Here is a 17026-nt window from a genome sequence, read left to right on the forward strand (position 1 = left end):
GCACTTTGGGGTCCACGTGGTGTGGGGTGACCGCAGGAGGGGCTGGGGTGTGGGGGCGTGTCCCAAGGGAGAGGTGTCCCTGTGATGGGGGGGGGTGACAGAACTGGGGGGTCCCTGGGGTTGGGGGGGGTCCCAAGCGGGTGGGAGGTGACGGGGAGGGTCCTGTCCGGGGCTCCCTCGCTCCCCAGTCCCGCCCGCAGGTGGCGCTGCAGGATAAGGGATACGCAGGCCCGGTAGGGGCGGGGCTAAGGTGGGGAAAGGCGTGGTCATGCACCATATAAGGCGTGTACCCAGCGCGGGGCGGGGATATGCAAATGAGGCCACCGCCTTGCCAAGGGAGCTTCGAGCAAGAGCCGGCGGCGGGGGTCAGGATGGGGACATTCCCATCCCTTTTCCCTTCCCTTTCCTTTTCCCTTCCCATCCCTTTTCCCTTCCGTTTTTCCTTCCCATCCCTTTTCCCTTCCCTTCTCTTCCGTTTTCCCTCCCCATCCATTTTCCCTTCCCTTTCCTTTTCCCTTCCCTTTTCTCTTCCCTTCCCTTTTCCCTTCCCTTTTCCCTTCTCTTCCCTTTTCCTTTCCCTTTTCCCTTCCCCCTGCTCAGGACCCTGTTGATCTGCAGCGGTTTCAAACAATGAAGCCGCAAAGAGTGGAATTTCCCAGGAAAACCTGAAAATGTCCCTTCTGCCCCCAAAGGAAACACAAAGAGCAAAGGACCCCCCAGCACCCGGCCTTGCTGGGTGACCCCCGGGACCCACTGCCCGACAGGGCTGATGGAGGGAGGCCGTGGAACCATGGAGCAAAGCTTTATTTGTGGCTGGGAGCGGGTGGGAATCATTTTTCCCTTGGTGTTCTCAGTGCTGGAGGCAGACGGGGGGCCTGGATGTGGGGGATGCTGTGTCCTGCTGCCCGACACTGGGATCCCCCCTTTCCAAAGAGCCGCTCCAAGGGAAGCTGTCATGTCCATAGGGACGGCACCATGTTCTCCTTGAGCAGCTGCAGGATCGAGACCCTGGGGATAAGGATGGGGTGAAGCTGACCATGGGGTGCCGTTCCCAGCCAGATGCATGGGTTCCCTTGGCTGGGAATGGGGGCAACACCTCATGCCAAGCAATTATGGGTGCTGGGCTGCACCCCATCTCCTTGCTAAGGGGTGAAGCTGGGCAACCCCCCCATTAGCACTTACCTGGGGCACGCTCTGCTCAGGCACCAACCTGGAGGAGGGAAGGGGACCAACAGCTTTGGCTGTGGCAAAGGGGACCCATGGGGTGCCCTGCTGTGAGAAGCATCCTGTGGAGACCCATCGGGACCCTGACCCCAATCCCTGCCCATCCCCTGGGGACAGGGAAGGGTTTGACCTCCTCAGTGCTGCTCATTTGTGGCTGTTCCCTGAGCCCTTCTGCTCTGAGCTGCCTGACAGGTAGTCAAAGAGGACGAAGCCGTAGGGTGCTGGCTCTGGGACCTAGGGGGGAAGGAGGGTGAGGAGGGTGCAGGAAGGAGGCAGGAAGGAGGAAGGCCATGGAGCGGGACGGGCGCCCTCACCCGCAGGCTCAGGCGCTGGATCACTTGCTGTGGGTCACTCTCCAGGATCACCCTGTGGAGCAGAGCGGTGCCGATCCCACCGGGATCCCCCAGTCCCGGCTGGGTTCCACTGGGCTCCATCACCCCGTGCCTCAGTTCCCTCCCTGGGCAAAGCCCCTGGGCTGGAGGAAACGCTGCAGCGCTGGGGGCAAAGAGGGGTGCCCGGCTCCCCCTTGGCACCATCCCAGCACCCAGGGGACCCCCTGCCCCTGCACCCCCCCCCCCCCGCAGGAGCTCACCCCCTGTCCACGATCTCATCCACCACCAGGAACGTCCCCTCCATGTTAGCCAGCAGCCGGCGCTTCTCCACCTCCTTCCTGCGGGCGAGCGGGTGGGAGGCTGGAGCAGCCGCTCCCGGTGATCCCATGTGAGGTGCTGGCAGCCGACCCCCTCATCCCGGGGTGCCCTGCCTCAGTTTCCCCGTGCGTTTGGAGCTCAGTGGCTCCAGGGACTCACTGCAGGAGGTGGCCGAGGGCGTCGAGGAGGCAGGTGAGCACGGACAACAGCATCAGCTGTGGGAGAACCAGGTTGTTAGGGAGCCCATGGGGGTGTCCTGGGTGTCACTGGGGCTATGGGGGTGCCCTGCGTGCCACTGGGGCCACAGGGGTGCCCTGTGTGTCACTAGGGCCATGGGGGTCTCTGTGTGTCACTGGGGCCATGGGGGTGCCCCGGGTGTCACTGGGACCATGGGCGTCTCTGTGTGTCACTAGGGCCATAGGGGTGCCCTGGGTGTCACTGAGGCCATGAGGGTGCCCTGGGTGTCACTGGGGCCATGGGGGTGCCCTGGGTGTCACTGAGGCCATGGGGGTGCCATGGGGGTGCCCTGGGTGTCACTGAGGCCATGGGGGTGCCATGGGGGTGCCCTGGGTGTCACTGAGGCCATTGGGGGTGCCCTGGGTGTCACTGAGGCCATGGGGGTGCCCTGGGGGTGCCCTGAGTGTCACTGGGCCCATGGGGGGGCCGTGGTTCCTACCTCATTCTCCTCTCCGCCCCCCACCACGTAGAAGCAGAGGTCTCCGCTGCTCCTGCACACCACGGTGAGCCCCTGCAGAGTCGCCACTTCACCTGCACACAGAGCAGGGTCAGAGCCCCCCGGGGCTGCTGCTGCCCCCCCCCCGCTGCTCACCGCCTCCCCGCTGGCTCTGCCTGAAGATGCTCCTCTCGAAGGCCGACTGCTCCTTGGCCGTGGGGAAGGTGCTGTCATAGTACTGCGGGGGGGCAGGGGTTCAGCCCTGTGCCGGGACCCCCAGGGTCGCATCCAGGACCCCCCGAGGCCTCCGCAGCCCGGCAGGGGTTGGTGCTGAGCGGGGGTGAATGGGGGGAAACTGAGGCACGGGGGGGGGGGTCGGGCTTCACCTTGGCCAGGAGGCGCTGCCCGAGGCTGTCCAGGACGAGCAGAGCCTTCACCGTGTACAGGGAGGGCTCCTGGGGGCCGGGGGGGCTCAGTCCCGGCCACCCCCGGCTCCGGGTGTTGGGGACCCCGCTGCTCCCTTGGCCCTCCCCGCTCCTTCCCTACCCCCGGTTCTCCCCATTCCTTCCCATTCTCTTTCCGCATTTTCCCTCTTCCATTCCTCCCCTCTCCCTCCGTCTCCTCCCCCTCTGTCCCTCTGCCCCCTCCCCGCTTTTTCCCCCTCCCGTTCCCCCCCCGTGGTTTTCCCGTTTTCTCCCCCTCCGTTCCCCCTCCCACCTTTTCCTTCCCCTTCCCCCCCCCGTTCCTCCCTATCCCGCCGAGGCCACGCGAAGTTCCCATTGGAGGCTGCGCGGTCCCGATCCCGATCCCGGTCCCAGTCCCGGCCGTACCGGCCCCGCAGGCTCCATGTCCCCGTCGCCCCTGTCCGTCCCCCCCCGCCCCGCTCCCGTTCCCGCCCCCCCCGGCCCGCTCCGCCCTGGTCCCGTCCCCACCCCAGTACCGGAGGGAAACGGGGGTCGCCGGGAGGGGGTGGTGTTGATCTCCAGCCCCGTCCTTTGCGACCAGCACCGGGTGGGGCCAATGGGGTGGGATGAGAACGGGACCCCCCCCCAAAGCCAAACCTCACCCCGGGTGGGGGGGGGACAAATTCTCCCATGGGGAGGTCCCCGCACCCCCCCCCCCCCAGCTCAGCACCGGGCACCCCAGGGCTGGTGCCTGCCCGAGCCGGGGCCGCTGCCAAACAGTTCCCGGGGGGGGGACACTAAAAATAACCCCCGAGGGGCGGCCGGGCTCGGGTTGCAGGGGGAGGTTGGGCACCGGGGCTGGCAACATCCCCCCCCCCCATCCCTCATCCCTCCCCTTGTTGGGATCCCGGGATCCAGGGGGATCCAGGGCCGGCTGTGGGTGGTGTGGCTGCGGGCAGGGAGACAAAGCAAGCTCCATTTGGCTCTGGGCGCTTGCAGGCTCCGGTGCCTTTCCTGCTTGTGGATGCTCTGGAGCATTCCTGCTGCTGGCATGAAGGGGCTCCGGTGGCACTGCCACGTTGGGAATGCACCCCTGGGTGGGAAACCTCACCCTGCTGCGTGCTGGAGCCCACGCTCCTTTTCCATGGGTTCTCTTTGGGATGAACTATTGTCTCTGGCATCCTGTTTGTTCCTGGGGCAGGGAGAGGGTGACTGGGTTGGGCAGGAATGGCAGGCAGGGGTGGTGCTGCTTGGCTGCCCTCACCTCCTACCTGCCTTCCCTGCCAGCTCTGCCCTGTGGGTGCCGGCATCGATTCGGGCCACACCGATCCATAGGGAAAGGTAGAAATAAGCAGCTCAGAGGTGATGGGGTTGAACTGCAGCGTTCTTATTTAACAGCTCCCATTGGGATCACCCCGGAGAGGGGAGGATGGGCTCCGGTCCCGCAGCACCTTTAACTTCCAGGGCAGGTTTAGACGGAGCTAGGTTCCAGTGCTGGGCAATGGTTGGACTGGATGGCCTTGAAGGGCTCCTCCATGATTCCATGGTTCTGCCACCTCCGCTGCCGCGGCTCTCCCTGCGGATCCCAGCGCCTTGGTTCCAGCTGGCGTGGGGCAGGTCCCGGCTCCCCTCCGCTGGGCAGTTACTGCCCCAAAGGGCACTGAGAGCCGGGGCCTCATTCACTGCCCAAAGCCAAACCCGCCCGTGGGTTCCTGCGATGGGGCACGACTCTAATGCGCAGCCCCACTGACACCCCGCAGGGCGCGCTGCGAGCGGGAGCCCCAGGCAGCGGCACCCCGGGGGCACCGAGCCCCTTCCCGGGGATGGAATTAACCCGTTCCCGGCAGCTCCGAGCGCAGGGCGCTGCCAACCGGAGCCGCCACTGAGCCCCTGGGACCAGCGACGGAACCGGGCGCTGCGGGGGGGCACGCACAGGCGCTGCCCGGGCCGCGCTCCAGCGCCGCCTCCGACTCACTGCGGGGCCCGGCGGCGCCCCGGGGCCGGCCTTGACTCAGGGCTTCCGGCGGCCGAGAGGGCCCGGGGAGCCCCGGCCCCGCCGCAGGTGTCCGAAGGTGGGGGGGGGCCTCCGCCATGGCGGCTGCGGGCCTCGCCCTTCGCTGAGGGCCTGGGGCGCCGGGTGCCATGGCAACGGCTGCGGGGCGAAGGGGCGGGGCTGCTGCCTCGCCGGGGTTGGTGTATTCCGCTGCCACTCAAGCGGAAGGGCCCTGCGCGTCGTCTCATTGGCTGCTGCCGCTGCCGCTCGGCGGAGGCTTCTATTGGATGAGAAGCGCTGTCACTCAGGGGCGGGTCGCGTTTGCTCTGTTCTCGTCACCGATTGGCCCATTGCGCCAATTGGCAGTTTAGCCCGCCTGCCCGCAGGCCGGCGAGGGCGGGAGCAACGCCTCTCCTCCGTCTTTCATTGGTCCGCCGCTTCCTCCCGCCTTCCCCTTCACGGGCGCCGATTGGCGGCGGCGCCGCGCGAGGCGGGAGGGGGCGGTGGTTGGCCAGGGCGGGGAGCGGGAGCGGGGCCGGCGGCGGGGCCGGGATCGGGACCGGGAGCGCGGTGGCGGCCGGCGCCGAGCGGGTAGCGGCCGGGGGGGGAGCGGAGGGGAAGGGGAGCGGCGGGGGGGGGCGGGTCACGAGGTGGAGGGAGGGGGTCTTAAAGGGGCCGCGGGGTGAGGGGGGGGTTATGAGGAAGGCGGCGCTTGGACCCCCCCCCGCTCGCTCGGCAGCACCCGGCCCTGCGCTGCCCCCGGTGGGTCCGGGACAGGCCCGGCGCGGGGATGTTTTGGTGCCGGTGGTGGCGGAGCGGGGCCGGAGGCCTCGGGAGGGGAGGGGGGGGGGAGCTGACGCGCGGGGCTAAGAATAGCGCGGGGAGGGGAAGCGCGGACAATGGGGCGAGCGGCGGGGCCCCGCCGTGAGCCGGGGTCCGAGGGAGGGAGGGAGCCGCCTCCTCCGCCGTGCGTTACCGGGCGCGCTCTCCGGTTCCGTTTCAGTTGCTGATGAAAGCGGAGCAGGGCTTGGAGCTTCCATGAGCGGGACCTTTGGGTCGTAAGCGGCGCCTTCAAGGAGCGGCGGGGAGAAGGGACAAAGGAGGCGGAGGAGGAGGGAGCAGCCCCCGGCCTGGAGCAGGGGGGAGCCGCTGGATGTGGAGGGTTTGGGCAGTAAGTGACCGGGTCCTCGTGTACCGGGAGGAGAAGGCGGGGGGAGGCCGAGTTTGGTGCTGCTTGAGCTCTGGAGCCGTCATTCCACGAGTGTCAGTGGAAACCCAAGTGCGGAACCCAAAGCCTTGGCTGTGCTTTAAGCTCCCATCCTGAGCACCGAAGCCGCTGCTTTGCTCGGTCGGTGTGAAAGCGGGGCAGGGCGAAGGCCAAGCCACCCAACCTGTTGTGTGTGGGGCAGTCAGCCAGCGCCAGCGCCAGCGCCGTGCTTTTGGTGCCCTTTCTGTTCATTCCCAAACCTTCCTCTCCTTCCTTTCTCCCCCTCCTGCTCCAGAAATGCTTTCTCTGAAGAAATACTTCACCGAAGGCCTCATCCAGTTCACCATCCTGCTCAGCCTGATCGGCGTGCGCGTGGACGTGGACACCTACCTGACCTCGCAGCTCCCCCCGCTCCGGGAGATCATCCTTGGCCAGAGCTCCGCTTACACCCAGACCCAGTTTCACAACCTGAGGAACACCTTGGACGGTTATGGCATCCACCCAAAGAGCGTAGACCTGGACTATTACTTCACCGCCCGCAGGCTGCTCAACCAGGTGAGGGCCCTGGACAGGTTTCAGGTGCCCACCACCGAAGTCAGCGCCTGGCTGGTGCACAGAGACGCCGAGAGCTCCGTGGCTGGGGCTCAGCCCAGCGCCGGCATCGCCCTAGAGAACGGCAGCGGCCTCCAGGATGGGAGCAGCCCCGACGCCGGGGTGAGGGAGAGCGGAGCTGAGCAAGGCTTTGGGGAGGAACTGGAAGATCTGGGAGCGGTGGCTGCCCCTGTCAATGGCAACCTGACCAAAGAGGTAGGCAGGAGCCTCTGTGGCTGCTGGGAGGGGTGGGGGTGTGTGTGTTGCTCTTTGGTACCCACCTGAGCGAGCAGCGTGATGCACGTTGGGTTTAGTGCTTGGGAACAGCGGGTCCTCACTTGGGATGCTCCGTTAGGATGCATTTAGGGGTGCCTGGGTTACACATGGGGTGGGTTTTCCTTGTTGTTTCTCCTCTCCTCAGCCTGATAGCAACAGTAAACCGAGGGGGAGAGGGTTGGGGCCAGCGTTTCGCCCTCTGCACGTGGCTTTGTGTTGCGAAAGCGATGGGACGAGGCTGGGAAATAAACAGGGGCGTTGGGTAACAGCTCCTCCCGGGGCCGGGCGGGCGGGCAGGCGGCTTCCTGGGTGCTGGAGCTCCTCCAGTGCCCCTGGTGACGGCCGGGCTTTCATCACACGTGGGTGGGGAGAGGTGAACTGCAAAGCGCTTCCTGCCTTGGCTTAGAACCTCCCCTGCCCGAGCACAGCCTCGTGGGGCGGGCCTGGGCCTCGGGACCTGCTGCTCTCGTCCCTTCCCGGCACCGTTCTCTTTGTCTCATGGCGGGGGACCCTTTGTGTCTTGTGCTCCAGATGTGCTGCCCCTGGTCCCTTGCATTGAGGGCCCGGTTGGGCTCGAGCACGTGGCTGCTGTGTGGACAGGGCTGGTTTTGAGGGGCGAGCGTTGTGGGGATGGAGCGTTGGGTATCCCATTCCATCAGACCCCACTGGGGGTGTGCAGCCGTCGACCTTGGGGGTGTCAGTGAGGGGAGATCACCTGGGGGGCTGCAGGCCCCCTGCTAATTGAGAGAGGAGATTCCTTTGCTTGGGAAATGCCTTGTGGAGGTCCTGCATGGACGACTCTGCTGTCCTTCCCCACTCCAGTGATCTTGGTTGATGGCATCAGGTCCTTGGAGCATGGGGAAGCTGGGATCAGGTTTTGGAGAGGAGGCCGTGGGTCTGAGGCTGGGAATGCTGCTGGTTCCCAGAGGCCTCCCACTTTCTGTGTTAGATGCTTGCTGTTCTTGCTCTGCTCTGGAGCCAGGCTGAGAGAGCTGGGCTGGGGCAGCCTGGAGAAGAGAAGGCTCCTGAAGGGGAGACCTGAGAGCAGCTCCAGTGCCTCAAGGGGCTGCAGGAAACCTGGAGAGGGGCTTGGGACAAGGGATGTAGGGACAGGCCAAGGGAAATGGCTTGAACCTGCCCAAGGGGAGACGGAGCTGAGCTCTTAGGCAGAAGCTCTTCCCTGTGAGGATGCTGAGGCGCTGGCACAGGGTGCCCAGAGAAGCTGTGGCTGCCCCATCCCTGGCAGTGCTCAAGGCCAGGTTGGACACAGGGGCTCCATAGGTCTCTGCAAACACAGCCCAGTGCTGCAGGGTGCGGGTCTGGGGCTGCACCTTCTCCATTCCCGGTGCTGAGGCTTCCATGCTCCTCCTCTGTGGTCCATCTCCTTTTTCCCCCCATATCCCTGGCTGGGACCAGCCGGGAGGCTGTTGTTGCGGCACTGCTGGGGGCACAGCACCAGGCACCAGCAGCAGGACATCCCCTTGTCCTCGTGCTCCCACCGAGTGGCACGTTGCCCTTGGGATGCGGTGTGACATTCCAAAGCATTTGGCTCCGAGCATCCCCCAGCAGGCTTCTCTGTGGTTATTGGGGTGTCTTCATCCCGAGCAGCTCCCATCCTTCCCAACGGGAATACCGTGTGAGCTCTGCCATCTGCAGCCTCCAGGGACATCTGCAGGGTCTGTTCCTCCCTTCCTTTCTTAGGTGCTGGATGATGATGAGGATGAGGTGCAGCTTTGGGCTTCCATTTTTCCATGACTTTTTTCCCAGTGCTTACAATACTGTGGCTTGCCTGGGTCTGGCACGACCTTGCTGGGAATATCCCTGTTTTTTAGGGATAAGTAAAAAAATATCAATCTAATTATTCTATTATTGATCTAATAATTCTATTATTGATCTGATTATTCTATTATCAATCTAATTATTCCAATAGAAATAAGATTCTTATCAATCTGATTATTCTGTTTTCAAGATAATTATTCCATTATAAATCTGATTCTTCTATTACCAATGATTCTATTAGAAGTCTGATCATTCAATGATAAATCTGATTATTCTATTGTCTACCTAAATATTCTGTTGCCAATCTAATTATTCCATTATAAATCTGATTCCATTATCAATCTAATTATTTGATTGTCAATCCAGTTATTCTAGGATCAATCCAACCCTTGCCTGGCCACCACTGGAGCATCCCAAAGAGGGGGAATGGGGGTTACTGCATCCCAAAGAGGGGGAACAGGGGTTACTGCATCCCAAAGAGGGGAAATGGGGGTTATTGCATCTCCATCCCCGTGCCATCCCGGGCTCTTCCCTCTGCAGCATTGGGGGCGGGGAGGCCCGGGTGGGGGGGAGGGGGATGCTCCGGTTCCCGGGGCCGGCTCCACACCCCCGGGATATAAATACCGGCGGTCATGTGATGAGCTGGTGCTTGCCCCCCCCCCGCCGGATCCCCTTACACTTGGGCTCGGTCCCGGTGGCGAGGGGGGGGGCTCCCGGTGCGGGGGGGGGTGTGGGGGTGTTCAAGGTCACCCCCGTTTCCCACCCCCCACCCCGGAGGCGCTTCCCGCTCCCCCCCCCCTCCGGTGCTGCGCAGGGCGAGGCCGGGCCCGGGGGGGGGGCGGTGGCTCCGCAGCGCCAGGGCTGTGCACCGCGCGGGCGGTGATTGGCTGAAGCGTCAGCCCCCGTCGTTGGGGATTGGTCAGGGCGGTGGTCCCCAGATGGCGTGGATTGGCGGCGGCTTTGCGAACGGGGCGTGTCTTAGCGGCTCATTGGTGGAGAAGGGGCGTGGCGTGGTGCGCGGGTGGGCGGGGCTTGGCGGCCGCCGCAGCCAAGGTAACGGCGGGGGAGGGGCGGGCGGGGCGCGCCGCAGCCCGGCCCGGGCAGGGCGGCGGGACCGGGCCCGGTACCGGAGAGCGCAGGGCCCGGGACGGTGCCGCAGCTGCGGGCGGAGCGGCCCCGCTCCCGGCCGCAGCCCCAGCCCCGCCGAGCCGAGCCCCCGCGGCCGCCCCGGGCCGGCCATGAGCGCCACCGCCTCCCGCCGCCGCCTGCCCCCGCCGCTCCCCCGGGGACCATGATCGGTGCGAGCCGCGGCCCGGGCGGCAGCTGGGGACATGAGAAAGGTACCGGGGGGGGGGGCTCCATCGGCGGTGCTGGCGGTGCCCGGTACCGGTGGGGGGGGGGTGATGGGGGGGGGTCGCACACTGCGGCCCGGTACCGGGGTTGCATCAGGTGGGTGGGAATGCGGGGATTTTCCTGCCGCGCACCCCACCCCTTATGCAAATGGCCGGGATGGCTCCAGGGGCGGATGGATGCGAGGCGGCCCCGGGCGGGCCCAACCGGGTGTCCATGGGCGGTGGGGAGGGGAAGGAGCCGCAAAGCAGCGGTGGGGACCCCCGGGAGGCGAACGGGGAACGGCGGGGGTGTGTGTGTGCGGGTGTGTGTGTACGCTCCCGGCCGGGGTTGAAGGGCTGGCGGTGGTTGTCTTGCAGGACATCGATTTGATTGACATCCTGTGGAGACAGGACATCGATCTGGGCGCCGGGCGAGAGGTGTTCGACTACAGCCACCGGCAGAAGGAGAGCGAAGTGGACAAAGAGCTGAGCGATGGGGACGGCTGGAGGAGAGAGCTCCTGGCCAGGAACCTCTTAGTTGATGGGGAGACCGGGGAGAGGTTCCCTGCGCAGGTAACGCCCCGCAGCCGGGTCCCTGGGGCCGCCGGGGGGGGGGGGGGAGGCTCTGCTTTCCAATGGGAAGGGTGGAAAGAGCTGCAGGAGAAGGGGGGGGGAAAGGCGCAGGTCGTGGTCCGCAGGGAAGGTGAGGGCACCGGGTCCTTGTGGCCAAGCCGAGTCCTTGCGCTGGCAGGAGGGGAGCAGCAATTCCCTGCTCCGCTCTGACGCTCTCAGGAGCAGGAGGATGGAGCCACTGGGTGGGGCCTCTGTCTCTTTTTGGATGCGCTGGAATAAAGCCCTGCTGGAAGGAGCTCCTTGCTCATCGCCACCATCCCCATCACCTCCCTCATCCTGGGGCTGGCACTGTGTTACCCGCAGGTGCCCGGTGCGGAGGATCAGACAGCGCTGTCCCTGGAGGAGTGCCTTAGGCTGCTGGAGGCCACCTTCCCGTTTGGGGACAATTCGGAGGTGAGTGGATGCGGTGATGTCCTCGGCTCCTCATGGCTCCCTCAATGCGGACAGCAGGACCAGCAGTCAGTGGGGTTTGCCTGCTTAGGGGAGGCTCCAGGCAGGTCACAGTTAAGCATTTCTGTCCTTGCTTCCTATCGGTGCAGAGAGGGATAACTGCACCCAGTTTGCTCTGAACAAAGGGGAACTGACTGCCCACATGGAGGGGTGAAGCGGGGTTCGGGACTGCTGCCTTCCCTCCCCATCCATGGCCTCACTCTTGCCTCATGGGGTTCAGTTTCCAGCCGCGGATGTGCCCACCCTGAGCGAAGCCGTGCCCGGCGAGAGCCGGCCCGCGGGCGGCCAGCCCGGCCTGCTCCCCCCCCTGCTCGCCGAGGCCGAGTCGCCCTTCGACCTGGAGCAGCAGTGGCAGGACCTCATGTCCATCATGGAGATGCAGGTGAGCTCATGGGGCGGCCGCTCGCTGCTGCACCATTGGGCTGTGGCGCTTTGGGTCTTGTCTCAACGTGCGCGGTGACATTGTGTGCGTGGTGCTGGATTCACCTTCCCGCAGCCAAGCCCGCAGGATTGGGCTCGTTTGGCAGATCCAGAAGCATTGCCCTGCCTTTGGCGCACGGCGCCTTCACCGGCCCCGTCTCGTGTGTCTCTTGCAGGCTATGGAAGTGAACACCACGGCCGCTGAGCCCCTGTACAACGGCACGAGCGGGGACCTGCTGGCCTCCAACTACAGCCTCGCCCCCAACACTCCCATCAACCAGAACGTCAGCCTGCATCAGGCCTCCCTGGGTAGCTGCTCGCAGGACTTCTCCCTCTTCAGCTCCGAGATCGAAAGCCCCTCCATGGCCGGCGGCTCAGCCCTGCTCCAGCTGGCGCCGGACAACTCCACCGGCCTCAACAGCACCTTCGGCTCCACCAACCTGAGCGGCATCTTCTTCCCCCCGCAGCTCAACGGCACCGGCAATGAGACAGCGGCCCCCGAGCTGCCCGACCCGCTGGGGGGGCTCCTGGATGAAGCCATGCTGGACGAGATCAGCCTGATGGACTTGGCCATTGAGGAGGGCTTCAACCCGGTGCAGGCCTCGCAGCTGGAAGAGGAGTTTGACTCCGACTCAGGTCTTTCTCTGGATTCTGGCCACAGTCCTGCTTCTCTGAGCAGCTCCGAAGCCTCCTCCTCCTCCTCCTCTTCTTCCTCCTCGTCCTCTTCCTCCTCCTCCTCGTTTTCCGAGGAAGGAGCCGTCGGCTACAGCTCCGACTCTGAAAACGTGGACTTTGAAGAAGCGGAAGGGGCGGTTGGCTACCAGCCAGAGTACAGCAAGTTCTGCCGCATGAGCTACCAGGACCCATCGCAGCTCCACTACCTGCCTTACCTGGAGCACGTTGGCCACAACCACACCTACAACATGGCCCCGGGGGCCCTGGATCCCGAGGAGCCCAAACTGCCCAGCACCGGGAAGAAGAGCAGCAAGGAGAAACCGTCCGAGTTCCTGGACAAGCAGATGAGCAGGGACGAGCATCGCGCCCGTGCCATGAAGATCCCTTTCACCAACGACAAGATCATCAACCTGCCCGTGGAGGAGTTCAACGAGCTCCTCTCCAAGTACCAGCTCAGCGAGGCTCAGCTCAGCCTCATCCGCGACATCAGGAGGCGAGGCAAGAACAAGATGGCTGCGCAGAACTGCCGCAAGAGGAAGCTGGACACCATCCTCAACTTGGAACGGGACGTGGAGGACTTGCAACGGGACAAGTCCAAACTGCTCAGGGAGAAAGTGGAATTCCTTAAATCCATTCGCCAGATGAAGCAGAAAGTGCAGAACCTTTACCAGGAGGTCTTCGGCCGCCTGCGGGATGAGAACGGGCAGCCCTACTCGCCCAGCCAGTACGCGCTGCAGTACGGCACCGACGGCAGCGTGCTCCTCATCCCGCGCGCCGCCGCCGAGCAGCCGGCGCGGCGCCAGGACCGCAAACAGAAGGACCGGAGGAAGTGAGGGGATGGGCGCCGCGGGAGGAGCGGGACACTCGTTCAACCGGGAGAACTGGAGAAGGGCTGAGCCTGGAAGTACTTAGAGGAACTTTCAATGCCTTCTTATCCGATCCTATCTTCAAACCACGACCCACACCAACCCAACCCACACGAGCAAAGGGGACTGCTGCCGGCGGGAGACACTGCGGGACCTGCGGGCGGAGCGCTGGGGGCTGCCCGCCGCCGGAATTCCACAGCTTTGGAATCCTTTGAGCGCAGGACACGAGCTGGCAGCACTGGCGGTGGGCTTGGCAGAGGCGGATAAACAAACTACTGTTAGGAACTGGCTTTAAATAAGAGAAACAAAAAAGAGATTTAAGCAAATGAACTTAAACCAAGTGATAGGAGAGACATTTTCTGAACTTCCAAAGTTCTGTGATTTCAGGTAGTTGGTTTATTATTATTTTTCCCTATTTTATTTTCCCTTATTTTTTTTTCTGGTTTTGGTTCTTTTCCTTGTTTTTCCTTTCCCTCAACCCCTTTTTGCCATCGGTGTGTGTGACTCGATCCGACTGAATTCCAGATTTACCCAGCATCCCTTCCTAGAGCAGACCGGTGCACACATGGCAACGCGCGTGCTGTGACTTCCAATTAACCCTTGCCAGGCTTGAGGAAGCTCACAGGGAGAACCGGGTACGTGTGGAGGAGCTGTGGAGGGCTTTCGGGAAGGGGGGCACTGGAGAGGGGTAACAGAACCGCTGTGCTCCGGGTCCCCCCCCCATCACCACACTCAGAGCATGTCACTGCCGCCGCGCTGGTCCGGCACACGCAGCAGCCTGCATGCAAACGCTGTCGTCTCCCATCCGAGGGCCGGGAGCTGGGCGAGTGCACGGCCGTGCACAGCACAAGGGGAGCAGAGGGTTGAACCCCTTCCCTGTCCCCCCCCCAAGCCGTGGGCTCGTCACTCATAGAGCTTATAGACAGCCGTTAGGATTCCTGTTCCGTAACCGCGCTTTGATTTCTTAGGGCTTCAGCCCTGGTTTTCCCTATAGGGTCTTGAGTGCTTGTGTTGAGTAAAAGAAACATACAAAGGGAGAAGCCCAACCGTTCAAAGCTGCTCAATGTTCTCTTTGCCATACCGAAAGATTCCGTGTAACCGTGTGATCACATTATAGGATTCTCTTCTGTCCCTAGGTGTTGGTCTGACTTCCTTTGTTTTCAGGAGGGGGGTGGGGGTAGTGCCTTGATCACTGTCTGTCTCCGCCACGGAGGCGATCCTACAAAGCTGTATTTGCAGTATAGCACAGCTGGGAGCCGACCGACTTTACCAGCAACCGACAGAAACAAAGCTTCCAAACCCAACAGCAAGGCTTTGCCAAGCCAGTCCTGTGCGTGCGGGTCGGGCTGAGGGAGGACTCGGGCTGGGAACGCAAGGGAAGGAAGCCTGGTGCAGGCAGGAGAGAGGCCATGGGGAAGGTGCTCGGATCTCAGGCTGGGGGGGTTGTGGGGATCTGCTCGCTGCAGCCCCAGGAGCGCTCCTTGAGATTCAGTGGCTGGACTTGGGCATGAGCTGAAGCACAAGAGGTGGAGCTGTGGGTGCGGGGAGGTTGGAAGGGGGCCCTGCGCGGATGTTTTAAGTTATTTTTCCTCTTAGAAACTCTTCTTTTGAGTGCTCTGTGACCTGTCAGGGAACGAGGAGAGATTGTTGTGAGCACAGGACGAAAATAAACCGGCTTATTCACTGTACTAGCGTGTTTGCTTCATGGTTTTCTTCACTGCCTTCAAAGAGAAAGGAAACGGGGCCTCCTCCTGCAGGTCCTCCTCCTCCATGGTAGCTCCAGGGCATTGCTGTCGTCCCAGCCTGTCGGTACCAGCTTGGAGGGGAGAAGGTTCCTCTGCTCTTCCCTTCCTTCCTTCCCAACAGCATCTTCCCAAAGCAGCCCTTGAAGTGTGGTCCTGGTTGAACCTGCAGTGCATGGAGCTCATTGTGGGTCCTGGAGCTGAAGCCAGCAAAGCTGCTGCTGCCCAAAGGCCTGAGGGGCTTGATGCTGGGCCCTGCAGGTCAGAGCTGCCTTGGTGCAGCCTCATCCTCCTCCTTGAGCCAAGCACTGGGTCCTGTTGGGCGTTCAAACGCCACCAACGCAGCTCAAACCTCTCTGTTGCAGCTCCATCCAGTGCACACCACAGCGCTGGTTCCAGAGCCAGGGGCTGTTCCATCACCAGTGTATTTCTATGGGGCTCTGCAGGTTGGCTCCTGCCCCATCCAGCCCTTCACCCATCCCTGTGCCGAGGGATGCGGGTTTGGAGCACCTCATCCTGCAGCAGAGCCATCGGAGGGGCACTGCCAGGCTGGTGCTGGTGGGAAGCTCTGGCTGCGCGCCCAGGGCTGCCTCCAGCCCTTGGTCCCAGCCCCATTCCCTTGGCAGAGCTGGGTTCGCCTCCAGCCGGGCTCAAGGGCAGGCCCAGACCCTGCAGCACCAGAGGAGGGGGTCAGGCTGCTCTGAAGCCAGGCTGCTGCCAACGGCCTCCCCCGGGCCCTGCAGACGGACACCGAGCACAGCCTGGATGAACCAAATGGGGCTGGAAAACTGCTCCTGGGAAGAGCTGCGGCACCAGCGAGACCTTGGGCTGGTGCTGAATCACTGCAGTGCCAGGCAGCAGCCTCTGCACCCCACCAGCACTGGATGTGCTTTAGTTAAGAGATGCCTTGCTCTAAGGCTTTCATACCCACCTCCTTCCTGCATGGCTGGTGGAGGTGCTGTGGGGTTTTCCATCTCGTGGCATGATGATGGAGCAGGTCCTGAGCAGTCACTAGAGCCTGGCACTAGTGTCTGGGTGAGACACGGCACCGAAGCTGTGTGACCACCAGCATCAGGCACCTCCCCAGGCCAGGCACAGCCAGAAGAGGAAGCAAAAGCTCCCCAGTTTCCTTCCACCAGGGTTCCAATGGGGAAAATATCCTTTTCCTGAGGATTAAACCTCTCCTTATGGGACTGGAAGAGTCCATCCACGCCTGCTGTCAGTGCTGAGGCCAGCCCAGCTCCACACATGGCAACAGCTCAGGCAAGGGGAACACGAAGCATCAAAATCCACCCTCTGTGGTGCTTCCTGCCTCTCCTCCTGGCCTTGGGGGCTCTTATTGCAGATACTTCTCCAGGACTGCTTTAGAATGGTGGTAGAAAGGTGACAACGTGAGGAGGTCACAGCCCCAGCACTGTCACTGCTGCCAACCCAGCACCAAGTGCAAGCAGGAAGCACTCATCCACCATCAGGGCCCTTGGAGCCACGGTCCTGCTGCTGTCTGAGCCCTCAGCATCTGCTGGGGATGGAGGAGCTGCCTTTGCCCCTTCCTGCCCCATGGAGCACTCCGCACGTCACAGGGGTCAGGAGACAATCATCCAGTGCCTGTTCCTCAGGAGCTGATGCATCCCGCTCCCATGGTGCCACAGATCCGTATCCCAGGATCTGGAGCCTGCCTGCAGCTCACGTGAGCCCCCCACACTCAGTATGACCACAGGCCCACCCGGGGGCTGCAGCAATGAGCATCCTCCAGCTACCTGCTGCGATCGATGGCCCTGCGCCTCCCCGGGGAGCTGCAGCCTTCCCTGCCTCAATTAAGTGGCCGTTCCCCTTCTCCAGGCGGTGATTAATGCAGGTTTAATTGCTGCCTCTGCTGGGGCAGGGCAGAGATCTCACCGTCCCACTGGGCACAGGCTGAGCTGCTGCAAATCACCTGGAGTTCAAGGGGCTGCGTGGTTTTGCAGCCCTGAGGGGTCCATGAGGGGCTGGTGGAGCCCCTGCTCAGCTCTGACCACCACCAAAGCCTCCCTGCTCCATCCTGCTCCCTGGGAATGCCAGGACCCCTGGGGCAAGAGCCAGGATCCTGCTCTCAGGAATGCTTTGGCCCACTCT

The 17026-nt window shown here is 63.3% G+C and overlaps 2 protein-coding genes across 4 annotated transcripts; one reads left to right on the forward strand and one right to left on the reverse strand.

The window, feature by feature from the left end:
- Positions 1-897: 897 nt before the first annotated feature.
- COPZ2 (COPI coat complex subunit zeta 2) lies at positions 898-3416 on the reverse strand. 2 transcript variants are annotated; one of them, XM_061343147.1, is made up of 10 exons: positions 3378-3416; positions 2934-3002; positions 2704-2785; positions 2551-2642; positions 2034-2089; positions 1817-1894; positions 1539-1590; positions 1355-1458; positions 1183-1210; positions 898-1008 (listed from the first exon to the last, which is right to left on the reverse strand). In XM_061343147.1, the coding sequence occupies exons 1-8, from the start codon at positions 3393-3395 to the stop codon at positions 1369-1371; spliced, it is 537 nt and encodes a 178-aa protein (XP_061199131.1). In that variant the 5' UTR covers positions 3396-3416; the 3' UTR covers positions 898-1008; positions 1183-1210; positions 1355-1368. The 2 variants fall into 2 exon arrangements, with proteins under 2 accessions (XP_061199131.1, XP_061199129.1); XM_061343145.1 differs by lacking the exons at positions 898-1008; positions 1183-1210 and having other exon boundaries at positions 1217-1458.
- A 3008-nt stretch (positions 3417-6424) lies between these two features.
- NFE2L1 (NFE2 like bZIP transcription factor 1) lies at positions 6425-13994 on the forward strand. Of its 2 annotated transcripts, XR_009723892.1 has the most exons (6): positions 6425-6958; positions 10507-10701; positions 11065-11154; positions 11432-11593; positions 11808-13559; positions 13698-13994. XR_009723892.1 is itself a non-coding variant. In XM_061343133.1 (5 exons), exons 1-5 carry the CDS (start codon positions 6449-6451, stop codon positions 13137-13139), a joined length of 2289 nt encoding a protein of 762 aa, XP_061199117.1. In that variant the 5' UTR covers positions 6425-6448; the 3' UTR covers positions 13140-13994. The 2 variants fall into 2 exon arrangements, 1 of the variants encoding a protein (XP_061199117.1); XM_061343133.1 differs by having other exon boundaries at positions 11808-13994.
- Positions 13995-17026: the final 3032 nt, after the last annotated feature.

This window comes from Neopsephotus bourkii, unplaced genomic scaffold (assembly GCF_033783945.1).
Source record: "Neopsephotus bourkii isolate Nb327-2 ecotype Australia unplaced genomic scaffold, CSIRO-AGI_Nbou_v1 NB_1821, whole genome shotgun sequence".
Lineage (NCBI taxonomy): Eukaryota > Metazoa > Chordata > Aves > Psittaciformes > Psittacidae > Neopsephotus > Neopsephotus bourkii.

Coding starts and splice junctions, on each gene's coding strand:
- COPZ2 (XM_061343147.1), bottom strand. Junction 2,090..2,550: donor GGGGCGGAGAGGAGAATGAG/GTAGGAACCACG, acceptor GTTCTCCCACAG/CTGATGCTGTTGTCCGTGCT. Junction 1,459..1,538: donor TCCAGCGCCTGAGCCTGCGG/GTGAGGGCGCCC, acceptor CTTCCCCCCTAG/GTCCCAGAGCCAGCACCCTA.
- NFE2L1 (XM_061343133.1), top strand. CDS start 6,449: ATGCTTTCTCTGAAGAAATACTTCACCGAAGGCCTCATCCAGTTCACC. Junction 6,959..10,506: donor ATGGCAACCTGACCAAAGAG/GTAGGCAGGAGC, acceptor GTTGTCTTGCAG/GACATCGATTTGATTGACAT. Junction 11,594..11,807: donor TGTCCATCATGGAGATGCAG/GTGAGCTCATGG, acceptor TGTCTCTTGCAG/GCTATGGAAGTGAACACCAC.